The 17192-nt window shown below is 41.2% G+C and overlaps 1 protein-coding gene across 1 annotated transcript in view; it reads left to right on the top strand.

The window, feature by feature from the left end:
* The window catches only part of tmeff1a (transmembrane protein with EGF-like and two follistatin-like domains 1a), a 103707-nt gene that overhangs the window by 41031 nt on the left and 45484 nt on the right, over positions 1–17192 (top strand). The window contains exon 2 of the mRNA XM_046050875.1: positions 9348–9457. Coding sequence (XP_045906831.1) covers positions 9348–9457 — 110 coding nt within the window. The remainder of the gene's footprint in view (positions 1–9347; positions 9458–17192) is intronic.

Here is a 17192-nt window from a genome sequence, read left to right as displayed (position 1 = left end):
TACAACATTAATCTTTCGCTGTGAATATGAGACTTAATTGTCTTGTTAGGAACAATCCGGACTGCCAACAGGCCCAAGTGACCCGACTCGTCTTAGAGAGACTTCCCCGGAGGTCAATTACTTCCTGCTCTGCCTTTGCGTCAGACTTCTGAATGAAGCTGGAAGGAGTCTTTCTGTCGCTCTGATCTGTTCAGCATGAATAAAACATCAAAGCTGTTATCTTCACGCTGCACTCTCTGCTTCCCAGGTGAAGATTAGTCTGCTGCAACAGCTGATGAAGCCAGACGAGTCGAGTGTCTGCCGGAGCCTCCGGGCGAATCGCAGTCAGACGCTCGCTCTGCCTTCAAGGAAAAAAATACACACAAAACTGGACAAATTAGTCCCAGTTACAAAGAAGGAGGAGGAGGAGGAGGAGGAAGGCAGGGCGGTAATTAGACAGCAGGTCCTTCTGCAGCATCTGCTCAGTGTCACTGTCACGGTTGAAGGTTCAAAGCTCTTAGTTTTCACTCATTTACTCCATCACACTTCTGTTTTCATGCATTAAATGTTTAGTATTATGGGGTCGTGACAGGAAACATTCATTTCAGTATTAAGTGGCTGCATGATGTTTAAAAATAGCCACTTTTGTCTTTATTTCATTAGGGTTCTTAGGGGAGGGAAGGAAAGTCGAAATGAATACTTTCATAATGATCACAGCATTGTCGTGATTCTGAGATGCAAAAACTCTCCGTATCTTCTGGTATATTTAGTGATTTATTTTTATTTAAGTTTAAGTCTTGGTCTTTACCTGAAGATCACAATGTTGTACGTAAATAAATACACATTTTTTGATGGGACTGACATGTGATAGAAGTATTGAAATTCATATGCAAATGTGTGTTTCAGTGGAACAAAATCTTCTCAAAGTTTTAAAAAGTACAGTTGTAGTTCATGACCACTTTAAAGCTGTGGAAAGACTCAGCAGTGGTGTCTTCATGCGGTAGTCCTTTATTTCCCAGTGCAGAGAGGCAGCAGTATTATCAAAGTATAAGTGGAAGCTACATTGCATCATTTCACCACTGAGACACTTCAAGGTGCTCTGTGGACTTTTCTTGTTTGTTTCTGTTTACATTCATGGTTTCTCACCAAAACTCACAGCGTGCGTCCTTGAAACATTTTAAATCCTGACTTGTTTACATCCATGTTTGTGGCCCATTGCTACATTTCTTTGCGCGTGAGTGAAACAATTTGATAATTAGCAGTTGGATGTGCGACGCATCGCCATGCTGGGACGTGTACGTGTGTGTCGTCAAACAAAACCGCTAACTAAACACTCTATATAGCATCACATACCTCTGCAGAGCCATGCTAGCTGCTCTGGGATAATGATGTAGCTACTGAGGCCCAACGGTGCGTTGAGCTAAATGCTAACATCAGCATGCTAACATGCTCACATTGACAATGCTAACATGCTGATGCTGAAGAGGTATAATTGTTAATTAGCAGGAAACACAAAGTAGAGCTGATGCTGATGAGAATCTCATCAGTACTGCAGGTGTTTGGTAAAAAATAAAGTGTTGGACACGTTAACATGTTGCTAATGATGGCGATTATGAAAAATCAGAGGATTCCCAGAAGCTATTAGAGTTCTGAGGCTGGGCAATGTAACAATTATGATAATTATTGTGATACTCAATAACAATATAATAAATGTTCAATAAATGTTTGACTTTATTCATTTGAATCACAAACATTTTTCTATTAAGATGTTTATTTTGTTTAGGAGAAAAGGGACTGAAAACAATTTTTACTTAATTTTACATTTTGAGTGTTTTGAAATTTCTGCCTCACATTTGAAGAAGTTTTGTGTTTTGACCATAATGAAAAGTTTAAAACCATAATTAGCCTCTGGTTTCTTCAACTTTCAATCAGCCTTTAAACCTCAAAGAAATAATGATTTGATGTTTATCCTGATAATTATAATTTTCGACCATATCGCCCAGCCCTAGTTCATCCTTAGGGGAACATGAATGTCTGAACCACATTATGACAATCAGATAATAGTTGTTGAGACTTTCAGTCTGAACAGGGAGATGCACGACAGTGGCATACTTAGAGCGAAGCTAATAGTGTTACAAGTAATGTGTTTTATATCATAAATATTTATGAACCATGGTGTAAAACTGTAAAACTCTGAATCACAAAAGGGGAAGCAGGGAAGAAAACAACATTTAAACTAAATTCAGGGCCTGATTCGGTTTCCTGCAGACATGAATGCTGCTTCTGTTTTTCTGCAGCAACAAAGTTTTTTCGACTTTGATCCCTGAAGATTCTTCTCATTTGAACACTTTTCTTTTCTTCATAAAAAGACTGTCTTAAGTAAACTAACTGAAGGCCAGTGACGGAGTTGTCACCTAAAGAAAGCACTTAAACAAAAGCTGAATGTGAAAATGCTAAATATTCAAGCTAAAGGATGTCAGCGTCTGAGGCGACGAGGAGGAGTGGGAGGCGGTCAGGGTTTCATGTTTTATTCAAACGGCAGAGGAGAACAGAGAAAAGCTCTTCACACGGGAACTCATCCAGCTGCTGTGGTCAGGAGGTTTAAAATAGATCCAGGAACAAATGGACTACAGGAACTGAGCAGCTCATGCCGTTTAGTCTTTAGTAGTGTGAACAGACCTCCCGCAGACTTCATTACGTTTCAGCACGCTCTGCTTCTGCTGCGACGTCTCCTCTATGGGATCATACATCTTTAAAAAATGTTTAAATGATCAGGTTTCTGCTTTTTTATCCAGCCACAAGGTCTGCATTTGAGTCCTTCTACAACCTCACATCCACTCTCCTGTTTGCCACACATGTTTTACAGGGAGAAGAAGTCATTTGTAGCCCTTAACGATCCTATTTAGATCATAAGAAATGGTAATATAGATACTCGGGTGTTTACAAGCTGCCAGGATGTGTTTCCTGTTTTATGAACACTCAGGATAAAGTTAATTACTTTAAAATCAAGGATGAACCTCCTTAAAGAACACAGCAATTTATATTTATGACTAAGGTAACAACTCAAGAAAATGTTTCTACTATTTACCACTACTACTAAATGTTACCTTGGCCTTGGCCTGTTTGCTAGTTAGCTTAGCTTACCCAATGCGACGAAACTAACAAAAATACGCTTTCTGAAAAAGTGACAAAACGGAAGCATCTGTGTGAGACGGTCTGGGGCGTCCCATACAGACCGGGAGTGCTAGTTAGCTAGCGCCAGCTAGCTAGCTACTTTCGTGATAAAGGTGTTGACAGCCCCCCGAAGCCCCTTACCATAACCATCAGAAATGTTAGTACCTAAACCTAATTCACTGACCCTACAGCAGCTAACAGGTAGGTTTAGCTTCCCTTGTGTTGCTGCAACGTAGCAAACGGGGGCGTTTCATACGGACGCTGAAAGGTACCTTTAGCGTTACGCTTTGTCACGCTGTCTGAAAGCTGATGAGAATGTGTTGGGTGTTAATATGGGATTCAGATTTCCTCTGAAGTGGAAAACTGTGCTGGGACGATGAAGTATGGAAACAAAACATGTCCTGAGGCCGGTGTGTGGCTGCGAACACATGATGTTTATACATAATTCATTTAACTGTAATAATGAATCTTTAATGGTTAATGTGTGAATGTGTGTGCATAAATGTATGAATCACATTACGGGGGGGAAAAAAACTGTCCTCCTCAAAGAGTAACTTAACTTCAGGCTTAAAGGTTTCAAGCCTGTTGCTGAAAATGCATCTGTAACCACACCCAGCAGTGATGTCACAGCGCACCAACACACCCTGGAGTTAGTGTTGTAGTCAAGACCGTCCAAACCGAGACCAAGTCAAGACCAAGAGCAGAGTTTATCGAGACTAAGACGAGACCATCAAAAAGTGCTCTTAAGACCGGTCTTGAGACCATGACCAGTCTCGAGTACTACAACACTGCCTAATGTGTTGGGACAGAAAGCAAAGCAAATTTTAGCCGTATGTCATTTCTGCAAAATTGACTGCTGGTACTGCCGATGTTTGCTGTAAGCTAGCTAGCAATGAGTATACACAGCTAACATAAGGGCGCCTTTTAGTGAGGGCGTGTGGGGTATATATATATATATATATATATATATATATATATATATATATATAAACTGAACAAATGAATTATAAACGCAACACTTTTGTTTTTGCTCCCATTCATCATGCTGAGCTGAACTTTCTCTATGTACACAAAAGGCCTGTTTCTCTCAAATATTGTTCACAAATCTGTCAAACTCTGTGTTAGTGAGCACTTCTGCTTTGCCGAGATAATCCATCCACCTCACAGGTGTGACATATCAGACATATTGCACAGGTGTGCCTCAGGCTGGCCGCAATAAAAGGCCACTCCAAAATATTATTATAATAATAATAATAATAATAATATATTATTATTATCTCTGTATTATTACTGTGCCCCTGTTATTTATTTATTTATTTATTTTACTTTTATACCAATGTTTATACCATGCGTCTTCTTCTCCAATTATGAAACCTAATAACCACAAACTATGTGCTACCATATTCCCAAAATGTAGTCTACCTGTGGTATTTTAATGCAGGCTAATGAAAAATATGCAAAACGCCATAGATAAACACACAGAAACACTTTGGTTTCTGATCGGTGTGACCGCTGACTGAACAGATAAGGCACCAGGATAAACTAAGCCTGGCTGTTAGCCTGGTCTGGAGCAGGGTAGCTGCACAGAATAAATCGCCATTAGTAACTTTGTGCCACTGCTTTTGTGAAACGGAGTCACGGCTTAATTCAGCCAGTATATCTGGAAAATCCCGGCTTAATCCGCCATCTTGGTTTTGTGAAACAGCCCTGTGAGCAGCAAACTCAGTGATGACATACTGCTTTTTGTTTGTCAACATTGGTGTGTTTTATTTATTCACCTGCAGTCTGTGAGTGTTCAGCAGGTGTGTGCTGGCAGGTGGAGTCAGTCAGATGCAGTAATTAGGCAGCGCAGCAGGAAGCTCAGCAGCTACTTTACAACAGGGAAACACCAGTTACATTGAGACAAAAGGAAAATGTTCTCATTGAGGATTTTATTAGGTTTAAAGAGCAGCTGGGATGAGCTTCTGTTTCTCCATCATTTCCCTGAACTTATTTCTAAAGAAGCAGTCCAACATGCTGTCTTTGAACGGGAAACACTCGTCATAACTTAAATAAAAGAGCATGAACAAGGAGATAGTGAATATATGTGCAGCTTTGAAGCTTAAAGGAAATGTAAGTGAACATTAGGAGAAAGCTATCACAAACTCATGTTTTTTGTTATTTATTCAGTTCGTAAGGCCTCCTAACTACACAGAGAACTGGAACATTTGTGTCTTTGAGCGTCATGGGGATTTGAAGTCCCATCATGCATCACTGATGGCGGTATTAACATGAATGTCACGCCTCCACCCTCTCCTGTTTCAGGTCTCCGCTGAGGATAAATCCTCCTCTTTTAGAAAACCGAATCAATACGCCACAGCGGTCCAGGAGAAGGTTTCACTTCACTATGAAATGAAATCCTCACTCTGGAGATCAGTGTGTGTGTGTGTGTGTGTGTGTGTGTGTGTGTGTGTGTGTGAAGTCTCATAGTTGTGTATCTGATGTTATATTTTAAAGTGTGCAGAGACTGATGTGAACTTTAAGTAAACTGATGTTGAATAATCAAAGTCACCAGTAGCCCCACCATACGCTGGTCTCTCCAACAAAGTGTTGGCCACTAACACTATTCTGATCATTTATTGATGTGTAATGCTGCAGATACACATCTTGGGACACACAGACTCTCCACATTCAGCATGTTTGTGTGCTGCAGCGGCGAAAGGGTTAAAGGATGTGGAGAGCGTTGAAGGCCTCAGAGCGGCAGACAGGTATTGACGTCCGTCTCTCCTGGAGTCAGGGCTGCAGTGGAGGAGGTGGGAGGGTTTCGATAACGAGCCGGGGGGAGGGCATGACGACCGGGCCGGGCTCGAGGGATTTGGGGGGTGGATGTGCCTCTGGGCGGCGGCTGCTGCCACGCTCCGTCAGCTTCTTTAGTTCTGCTCTGATCCAAAAGCGGGAATTATGTGCATTTCAAATCCCTGGTTCTGTTGTAAAATGTATGAGAGCGAGGAACCTGAACACGGCCAGGGTCGACACACACAAACACACACACACAGAAATAAATCAGCAGAGCCAGATAACACAGCGTGGTGGACACACACACACACACACGCTCACAGATATTTCAGACTGAAAACACTCTGCAGCTTGTTTTTTTGGTCCGAACACAGCAGAGACGATTTCATTTGCATTTCTGTTTGTCGCCAGGCGGAGGCTTTAAAGACTTCCACATAATCCCAAATTGTCTGGGAATTAAACGTTTGGCTTTCTGAAACCTGCAAACACGAGACAGAACACACACACTGTCACACACACACACACACACACACACACAGACACACAGGGAGTTGATCAGCAGCGTTTGTCTGCCCCCAGGCTCCGAGCTGCTGATGGATGTGGCGGCTGGTTGGACCTAATTAGCCATGAACGGCCTGCTGCTGCAGGACGGCTCGGCCTGCAGACCCACACAGAGCTGCTGAGCAGGTTTCTTTAAGGTCTTGCAGGTCGTGTCTGGTAGAGGTTAAAGTCAGTTTATTTTTTAGACATATATTTCACTACAGAGAGCTTTGGTCGTGTTCATCTGATCAACTGATCAGTTACCAAACAGCTTCATGTGCATCTCCGCCTCCTGTTGGACTGCCAGGGGGCCGACCCTGATTAAAGACAGACTGTAATCAGTTTTGGGATCAGAGATGGATATTTGTGGCTAAATGTAATATAAAGAAGGGTCTTGGTGTACATGGAGCATTTGTAAGACCATACTGCAGTCAGGATTAAGATCAATAACGAGTGAGGGCCTTCGGTATCTGGATGTTGATTCGAGGTTTCATATCTTCTGCTGCTCGGCTCGTTTTCAGGGTGTGAACATTTAAAACTCATAAGGTGATTACAGATTCCAAGTCTCTGAGATTCTGTTATTTAGAACTTTAGTTACCTGCACAAACATGTTGAAACCTAAACCCACCGATTCAAAAAGCCTACTCAGTTCTGATTCGTCCAAATCAGCTCTAGTGAAAACACGCGTTCAGGGTATTAAACACTTTTTGGGAATAAACACCACATTTCTAGCAGAACAGTGCAGAGAGAGAGAGAGAGAAGCTCTGCCTTGAGTGAAAAATATTTGGTATGACTAGTATTGGAATAACCTCCAGTTTGTTGGATTTTCATTTCAAACATTTTAATGCATCAATAATTTAAGAATCTGAAAAGAAAAGTGAAATCTTCCATTGCGGTGTTACTGTTCTTGCATGTATATATTTGGTTGCTCCTCAGCAGCTCTCTGTCCTGGTTCCAGTGTCTCTCCTTCAGCAGCTGAGCTTCAGGGGTTTTGTGGCTAGCTGGAACTGCGGCCAGCGGCGGCCATCTTTAGGACTAGGGGAGGTCCGCAACCAGTAATTACAGGCCATTAAACAGCTCTTCAAAGCCCACTCAGCTGTGGTGTCTGACACCAACACACACACACAGGCAGAAATCTGTGGCTTTAAACTCAAAGAAAATGTTGATAATTTAAGTTGGATGCACATTTCACAGTTTTTTTTCTGGAGGGCTGTTATTTTCAGACACCACATGATTCCCTTCACAAGCTGCCAGCAGCAGCAGTGACTAGAGCGTGTGTGTGTGTGTGTGTGTGTGTGTGTGTATGAGGCCAGCTATGCGAACGTCCAGTATCGCTCACATTTCAGGATTTAGTGCTCAGGTCTGCTCTGCCACCAGATAAGAAAGATCTCTCTGTGAGGTTTTTGCAAAATGAATGCTGATAAGTGACGTCATGACATTTATTGGACTGATTAGTAATAAAATTGTAAAGAGCAAAACTGATTCATGATAAGCAACAAGTTTCAGCTGTGCTGAAAATAAAAACGTAGCAGCAGGACACTCAAGACATTTTGGGAAATGTGCTTGTTTGCGTTCTTGCTGGCAGATCGATGAGAAGATGGACATCAGTTTAATCTCTGTGTGTTCGGTACAGAGATAGGTCCCGGGCTTATTTAGCCTATCTTAGTGCAAAGACTGGAAACAGGGCAAACTATTACTTTTGGAAACATTTCTCTAAATGTATTTGTTGAAAAATTTCTGTCACATTAACATTAAATTACATTCTGTTCATTTTTCTCTCCTCTGTACAGAGTTGTCATGTCCCAAAGAAATGCAGTGATAGTCCTGTGATTTTAGGGAAAAGGTGTTTGTTTGCTGTCTTGCTGGCAGATTGATGAGATGCTGAACATCACTTTAATCTCTGTGTCCGGTACAGAGATGGACCCAGGGCTCATTTAGCCCCGCTTAGCGCAAAGACTGCGTTGTAAGCTTTGCAGATACGACCATTAAATAAAATCAGGGTATTTCTGTGATATCAAAATTCTTGACAATATGTCAAAATGCTGAAAAAGATTTTTGAGCTCACAACTGCTCAGCTCTCCCCGTAATTATCCAGGTTCTTCTGCTGACGTTGTTGAAATCACCCCGTTGTGTTGCTCCCTCTAGTCGTTACAGACATGTTACCGTGGTTTGTTGAACATCTGATCTTTTGTAACCGGACCACTTCCACACTCCTGAAGTTTCCCCCTTTTCAGAAGTAACTCCACCACCGCGGAGCCAGTAGAAACGTTGCCTTGCCTTTCAGCAGTGCTTGTTGCAGTTCGTAACAGTATGACGTCCTTACGTCAACAAAGCTAAATGTCCCCAATATCACAAAAAGATTTTCTTTATGAAATAATTGTATTATTATTTTTTATTAATAAAGAAATCTGGGATGTGGGCAGATATTTCAACATCATCTCATTTGTAGCTGTTGTTTAAAGAAACCACACAAACTACCAGAGAGACGATCTGTAACTGATAAACTGAATAAGGATCAGCTTCTGGCTGGTGAGAGACATCACGGCTTTGTGTTCTCCTCTGTTCTACCTGTTATTTCCCTGGTGGAAACACACTCACCTGTAGTTCAGGTGTGAGCCTTATTGCTCTGTCTGATGAACACTCATCTCCTCTGTTGTGCTTTGCTGGGAAATGTGTCCACGTTCTTCCCTGCAGCTCTGCTCTCTGTCTCTGTTTATTGTGCATCAACTCAGAAAACTGTCCGTGTTTTATTCTGAGGGATCAGAGGTGGGATGTCAGAATTTACTTAGCGTACTTGTGTAGGTGTTTATTGATCTACCTGCTCATTGTCGTCTTTCTCTTTATTTAACCCTCTCCCTTTGTTTCTCCCTCTGCTACAGATCTGTCAGAGAAGAAGAGCGACCTGAGGGTTTGCGATGACTCCACCTGTCGATTCGGAGGCGTCTGCAGAGACGACGGAGCTCAGCTCAAATGCGTCTGCCAGTTCCAGGTAGGAAGAGACGAAATTATCTTTTTACCTTCTTCTCTTAAGCTTGGAGTTATTCTGTATATTTGTTGTTGTGAACAAGTACCATGAACATCCTGTCTGACTCCTGTCATCCTGTCCAAGCTCATTGGTTCCCCCCCACATGTCCCACCCCTCCCTTTATCCTTTTCATTGTTGTTGCTGTTTTTATACTGGCATTGCTCGTATTGTTATTGTCTTGTAAAGTGCCTTTGGGTACCTTTTTAAAGTGCTATAGAAATAAAATGTATTAGTATTGGGGTTTTTTAAAAGCTGCAGGAGAAAATAGAGCATCTGTTGGGGACTATTTTCAGCAGCGGATGAATCCACATGTGGTGCTGTAGTGAGTGTTTGGAGCAGCAGGACGGTGTGTGTGGGACTGAGTCAGAATAAACTACAGAGTGTGTGTTCATGGTGATGAATGAACATGTGATCCAGTGCAGCAGTGACACTCGCTGATGGGTTTCTGCACAACGATGGAGCTCTACGGCTCAGAGGAAGAGGAGACATCAGGCTGCATCAGCCTTTACAAACACACAAAACCCCAACTACCAACCAAAAAGTTAACTAGTCCCCAAAAGTGTCTTACACATATGTATCAAAAGTTTTTATCACATTTCTATAGTCATTTAATAGTGCTAATATATTTTCTGTACGTTTTTATCTGCTAACATAAAAATCTTCATAATACCAGGAACATCATTCTGGTGGGGAAATAAGTCCCTTTATTATATTTTATAGATAAGAGATCACATTAATATTCAACTGCTTTACGTGAAGTGGGGGTGGGGGGGGGGCACAATTAAGTAAAACAATATATAATTTTACATAATTGTATGTGTATAATAGAGGCTTCCATTTTTTTGGGAATCATGGGAGTTCACTATTCATCACATGACTGACAAGAAAAAATCGGACGGGAATCATAGGTTCATTTTGAATTTATATATAAATATGCAGTTCAAATTGATTTTTTATTTTTAAATATACATAATAATGTGTATTATACAGTATATAATCCGAAATAATGGTACAATACCAGAAAAAGTAGAGATGCTATTTAAAGCTTTATATTATAAACCTATTTAAAATGTCTTTGTTTATATTCCTGCACTTTCAGATAGATGTTGTATTTGCATCTTTGCTACAAAGAGTTCTGTGTTTTACTAACCTCTGTTGTCTTTTTATGAGAGTGGTAGCTGTAAATAGAAATGTAGATTCAGTGATTTTAACCTGTAAAACATGCTGGATGCACTGTGTACTGTCTGCAGGTCTTTATCTCAGGCTCCATACGGCCCAACAAGAAGGTAGAGCAGCCTGAGAGGCAAAACCCAGAGCAAAAGAGTCACCAGCACTTACACATTCAGTATGCTGCTGGTTTAATCTGTTGCATTCAGTTTGATACAGAAGTAATCCCATACAATCAGTATTTAGAGGCTCAGCAGCCAGCTATTTATGCCTTTCAGGGAGCTTTACACCCCTTTATAATGAACTCTGGAGCGTTGGCTGAAAAGCAGAGGTTTGGATTTGAATGCTGTGATGGAAGATGTGTGATTTCAGCATGAACTCGAAAGCTAAACTGCTCTTAAGTTCATCTGCAGACTGGGAACCTTTAACAAAGCAGTCTCCTGATCTGTATGAGTGGTGTCAATGCACTGAAGATGCAGGATGACATCACCAAAACTGTCCAATCAGTGAGTTCCCTGTCAGTCTGTATAACTTCATGTTTACAGCTCCTGGTTTGTAAAACATCAGTGTGACACAAAACAGAACAAAACACTAGATCATTTTCTTCCTTCTGGACCAAAGGAACCAAACTGCAGGTGTGAAAGAGCCTTTAATTAGCTGTTAATGAGGAAGTAGTGTACTGTATGTCCCGGCTAAGCTGATAATGGTGAAGATTCTTTGTTAAATATTTGTTCGTGCATGTACTAGAACACTTCACCGCTGTGCACAGTGGCTGTAGACTCATTAGTTTATGGGCATAAAGAAGAAAAACACTACAAAGTTTCTTCAGACACATCAGGAGACACGAGCAGCCTGCTGTTTGTTGCTCTTATATGAAACTAAATATAATTACTCTACAGCCAGCACGTTGTATTTGTTGCATATTTGGCCGAACAACATGACAGAATAAAAGCAACATCAGCGTGAAGGGCAGCGTCTGGAAGACAAATTCACCACAGAGCTGCTGCAATAACAAGACATGCAAATACAGTTTGAAACTCACCGTCACGCTCTGTGATCCAAAAGCAAAAACCTGCATTTATTAACTCATGTCCACACAAACAGGACAGAACTGCCCAACACGATCAGAGGAGCTTCACAGCTGCCTGTGCGAGACGGCAGCTCAGAGGAGGCTCCAGCTGAATTCAGAAACAACAACAACCAGCAGAGTTACTGTGACTCAGATCATCACAGGAAGGAGGAGGGGGAGCAATCCATCATCATTTCATCAGCAGCAGCTCGATTCAGTTTAAGAGTCGGTGAACAATAATGAAACTTGACTTTAATTCTTTCTTTTGCTTTGCTTTATTTATTTATCGGGTTTGATGCACACTAAGAGGGACTGGGACATGTCTGCTTCGCGTTTCAACATCCTCTCATTGTCCAATTCTTCAGTTTCCGTTTGATTCACTCACTAAAATCTGTCCTCTGACTTTCATATACATGTAATCTCAGCCAGTAATGTTAGAGCAAGTTTTATTATTGAATAAGACAGAAACATACATTGGGTTCCTCTGTAGATTTCAGAACGCTTAGCAACAACAAATATGCAACCTCCAGTTACACTTTCAAAATAAAACGATGAAAAAAACATGGTTTGGGTTAAAATAACTATGTACGTCAGTTAACTCGTAAGCTAACTTGTGTAACTTATGCAAGTGACGTAACTTGCCTAACTTAAATAAAAATATTTAATATTGACTTTTTGTTTCACACAGGACACAAACACCAGTCTGCTTGTTCAAAGTCCGGGTTCTGGCCCTCCATCCACCTCAACCACCTTCTCACTCAGTCTTTTCTGTTAAATATCATACACCCACCTTTACCGTCACAAACTGACGCTACAGGACTCCCCCCCCCCCACCCCCCACTGCAGTGAACTATGACGCTATAGGGATCCCCAGTGCGTTACTAACTGACGCCGATGAGTCTTGACCTTGCGTCCATATGTGACAAGTCAGGGAGTGAGAACGGGTTGGTATCGGCCTCGTGAGCGCCAGGATCGGCCGATGCCGATTATCACAAAATTACAGATATCGGCCGAGTGATTAATCGGTTTATCACTAATGACTCTAAGATACCAGACTCCAAAATGAACAAAAGAGGAACAGGAGACGGCCACATAATCCAAAATCCAAAAACATGGACAGCAAACCCTAGAGAAAGCACACAATGGACAAAGATGAGCAGACAACACAAAAAGGAAAACACAGACTTAAATAAACAAGAAGGGAGGTGATTAACGGGGAACAGGTGGAAACTAAAATTAATAGGGAAGTGAATTGACAAAAACACATGAGGACGGATTTAACAAAATAACACAGGAAAGCACTGCACTTAAAACCAAAACCAGGACAGAGTCACTCACCTACATCTGCTTTAATTATTACTGAAGAGCAATCAAGCTTTACCAGGAATAGCGAGTCCTTTGGCTTCGGCTGCCCTTTTCCCTCATTGGTGGAGATTGTTGGGGCTAAATGCAGCCTGAGGGGAAGATCTGCAGACACTACTCAGGGTTAAACAAAACAACCTCTTCATGGGGTTATGTTTTTCAGCTTAATAAAAAATATATATTTAGTCTGAGCTGATCAAGCGTTGGATCAGGGCCGGTACGGACTTTAAAGGACCGTATCGGCTAAAATAAATCAGATCCTACTGAGCACTACAGCCGGCCTCTACACTGCAGCATTTCCCTGCATGTGAGAGTAAAAATTAGAGAGTGGATGTGGAAAATGATTTGATCACTCTGTTCTGACGCTCAGATGGTAATAAATCTGTAGTCTCTCCTCTCTCATTACAGCAGCGTACAAAACATTCAGGTAGCAGCTTCCCATGCTCATCGTCACTTTCAGCGGTTTAAATGACAAACCGCCAGCAGGTGAAGATAATTAACATTAATGCTGTGAATTTTGTGCAGAACAAAATTAAACTTGTCTGTTTGTGTGCCTGCGCTCGGCCAAATATTATTAATGAGAGAAAAGAAGCTTCTGTATTTCCAACAACTACAGAGTGAGACGTCTTCTCTCCAGATCAGTTAGACTTTTATTCACATCAATAATTTAAGCTCACAAGCTTAATAGGTTTGAAACATAACCTTCGATATTTGGATGAAGTAGCTTGTGAAAAATCTTGTCGGGTTTCTGCAGCTGTTCAAATCTGTTAGATTTAATCAAGATTTAAGTATCCAATCGGACTCTGTATCTGCAGATAATCAAGGACTCTGGTCGGGGCCAAAAAACTTGATCAGGACCTGATATTTTAATTTCCAGTTGAGTGGGATTAATGTTTTTCTTTCTTTCTCTCTTGGTGTTGTTCTTGAGCACTGTATGAACTTCTGAAACCAAACCATCGCTCTTGATTGACATCACTGTGAGCCGTGTGGCTACATTTTGCCAAATGATTAGTTTTCACCTCCAGGTCTGGCAGAAAACAGGCTTTAAAAGCACATATCACAATCATAACTCTGCAACAACAGACTAAATATACACAGGACAACAGAATATGGTGTTACAAGCAAACACGCAAGGCACACTAAGGACATGAAAGCAAGTTTGGAGTAACACGCAAGCCATCCAGGATCACACTCTGCAGGCAGAATTCAACACTGTAGGCCACAGACAGAGGGAGTATTGTTAAAATACATCATGTGGGCTCTGATGTTGGTCCAGATGTTTTAACTTTTCAGTACCGCAGCTCTTTAAAGTCAGTTGGAAGTATGTTCCAGATGCTCTGACAGAAAAGCTGATTGGCTAAAAGCTCTCCCCTCTCTGGTTTGATGCAGTCACGCGTATAAACACATGGACTGTAAACCTCAAACCGAGGCCCCACTTCAGATACTGACTTTTATTTTTCGGCTGAATTTGAAGGTCAGTACGGGATATTTTCTCATTCGACAAAATACTTCATAATAATGACGGTAATTTTCTCGTAGAATTTAATGAAACTAAAAGGTAGCTGAGAGCTGAAGTTGCCCCTTAAAGCAGAATTAGAAATCTGACCCAGAGTCAGCAGATCTAACTCCTGACACTTTTCTCTGCCTCTATTTTGAGGTGCTTGTATTTAGTATTTCAATTTTATGCTACTTATTCTTCTACTGCTCTGCATCTCAGAGGGCAGATTTGTACTTTTCATCTCACTATGTTTTAACAGATAGAGTTAACTAGTTACATTTCAAGTAAAGAATTAACAAACAAAACACATGATCAGTTAATAAAAGATGATTTATTGTTACTGACACTACCAAAAGTATAAAGTAGTTAGAAACGGCTCCACATTGACCAACTGCAACATTAAAGTACTGCTTTCATATTAATATATCAATAATAATGGTCCAATAATGTAACATAACAATCTCACACTGTAGCCGCTCTGCAGAACAAGTGCTTAGAATATTATAAGTACATTTTGTTGCTAATATTTCTGTACTTTTACTTGTGGTATTGCTACGTTTTCTCCACTGCATGTGTGTGTACTTTTGCCCGTGTATTGTGTTGGTTCATAAAGTTATCAAAGTTAAACAGAATATCAAACGTCCACCTCCAGCTGACACTCATCAGCTGATCTGCAGTCAGTCCTTTTGTAATCTTGTCAGATCTCCATCTAAATAAACCTCCTGTTTATTTCCTGATCTTTCAAACGTTTCTATTTGTCCATTTTGTCCTCTACACAGACGCAGCGTCAGTCATAATGGGTAAACTGAACGAGCTAAGACGTTTCTTACATTGGACAGGTGCATCTTTGATTTATTAAAAAACAAGTAGCTGCTGCCACCTGGACCTGATTTCTGAGATTCCCACTTTAAATTCTGGTATCAATCCAAGTGAGTCCCTCTCACTGAAAACCTCATTAACGCCACGCTCGGCAGCTTCTGATGAGGCTGTTTGTTGTTTTTCTCACTGAGTTTAGAGAGGTGCCATATTTCTCTTTAATTTGACTGTAATTACAAGAGAAGGGCAGCAGGTGTGTGTGTGTGAGTCATGTTTTTATATCCCTTTGGGGACTTTAACCTGAGTGCACACTAACCAGCCCATGCTTTTAGAGGGTTGAGACTTGGTTTTGGTGTTCATGTTAGAATTAAGTTTAGGTTAGTGTAAAGAGCGAGGGAATGCTTTATGTCAATGAGATAGAGGAACAAATGTGTGTGTTTGGAAGAGAGAGTGACATTTTGGGATTTTTTCAGCTCTGCTTCCAGATACCAAAAAGGTGTAGTGGTGGCATGAAGGTTAGAAAAGCGAGCTGGAAAGAAGGAAGCTTTTAGCCTAGCTTAGCACAAAGGCTGGAAGCATGGGGAAACTGCTAGTCTGGCACCATTTAAAAAAATCAGCAATCAGCAAAGTAAATAATTTGCTGTGATTTAATTTCAATAAGCAGATCAAACTGATGCTGAAATCACTACAATATGATGCCGATTTGTTAAACATATGAATTTATACTTTGTCTGTCAGCAGGACAATAACTTATTAAATGCTTGTTTTCTGAATGGAGTTCGGATCGATCAGTAGTAGATCAGAAGTAACAGACGTATTTTCTGAACTCACCAGGTAGTTCAACTTCCTCGCTTTCTTTTCTCCAAGTAACATCCAGTTTTGGCCAGGTTTTTATATAAACATGAAGTAGTAGTCCAACAGAGCTTTTTGGTGCCGACTGACGCTAACAACAACACTGGAACCGGATGTGCACGGAATCTTGCTACCAAGAAGCTCCAGTGAAGATAAATCAACGTTGTAATCCCAAAAACTAAAGTAAAAAGATAATTTAATGAAAGCAGTTTACTCCGAGCTCCTCCCGCGGGTAAACGGCGTAGTTGTCAGAGCAGAATTTTGGCTATCGCAACTCAGCGTGATGCTACTTTCTCGCTCGAGTTGAAAATTTTCAACTCACGTGAAGGCCTTCGCGTCACCGGCAGTGCCCCCTCCGCACCTCCCATTAGGAAATTGCGGCTCTCAGCATCTTTGCATTGACTTTGTATGTAAACGGACCACCCCCAACGCACAACGGTCTGAAAGCACCATGAGACACTTGCAACCTCTGACATATATAGCATAAACATAAAGTCCTTTTGGATAAAGGTGTCAGCTAAATGAGTAAAATGTAAAATGTGATTGTACACGTTGTTTCTTGTTAGTTGACAAGCTAGTAACCAACTGAAGTCAGTCAGGTTTAGCTGCCAGTAGAGTTCGAACCTCTAACGCGACTCTGAGCAGACTCCCAAAGAAGGACCACACAGTTTGAATGTACATTTTTAAAGAAGCTCAATGTTCTTGACCACAGACGAACGGGAGTCTCTTGGATACTTTAATAATGACGTTAAAGCATTGTGCCATGGCAATATGTTTTTTAAAATAGTGAAAAAATCAGTTTTGTGGTGTGCAACAGACACTCACTTGATTGTCTGCCCCCCCCCCCCCTCACTTTTTAACACCCTGGGTACCCTTTAACGCCGTTTTTTGCACGTGAAGGTCTCTGCAGTCAGGTTAGCAAGAACATATGCAAA

The sequence above is a fragment of the Micropterus dolomieu genome, linkage group LG06, assembly GCF_021292245.1.
Source record: "Micropterus dolomieu isolate WLL.071019.BEF.003 ecotype Adirondacks linkage group LG06, ASM2129224v1, whole genome shotgun sequence".
NCBI classification, from domain to species: domain Eukaryota; kingdom Metazoa; phylum Chordata; class Actinopteri; order Centrarchiformes; family Centrarchidae; genus Micropterus; species Micropterus dolomieu.
The sequence above is the reverse complement of the archived record's forward strand: the minus strand, read 5'-3'. Positions and strand labels throughout refer to the sequence as shown.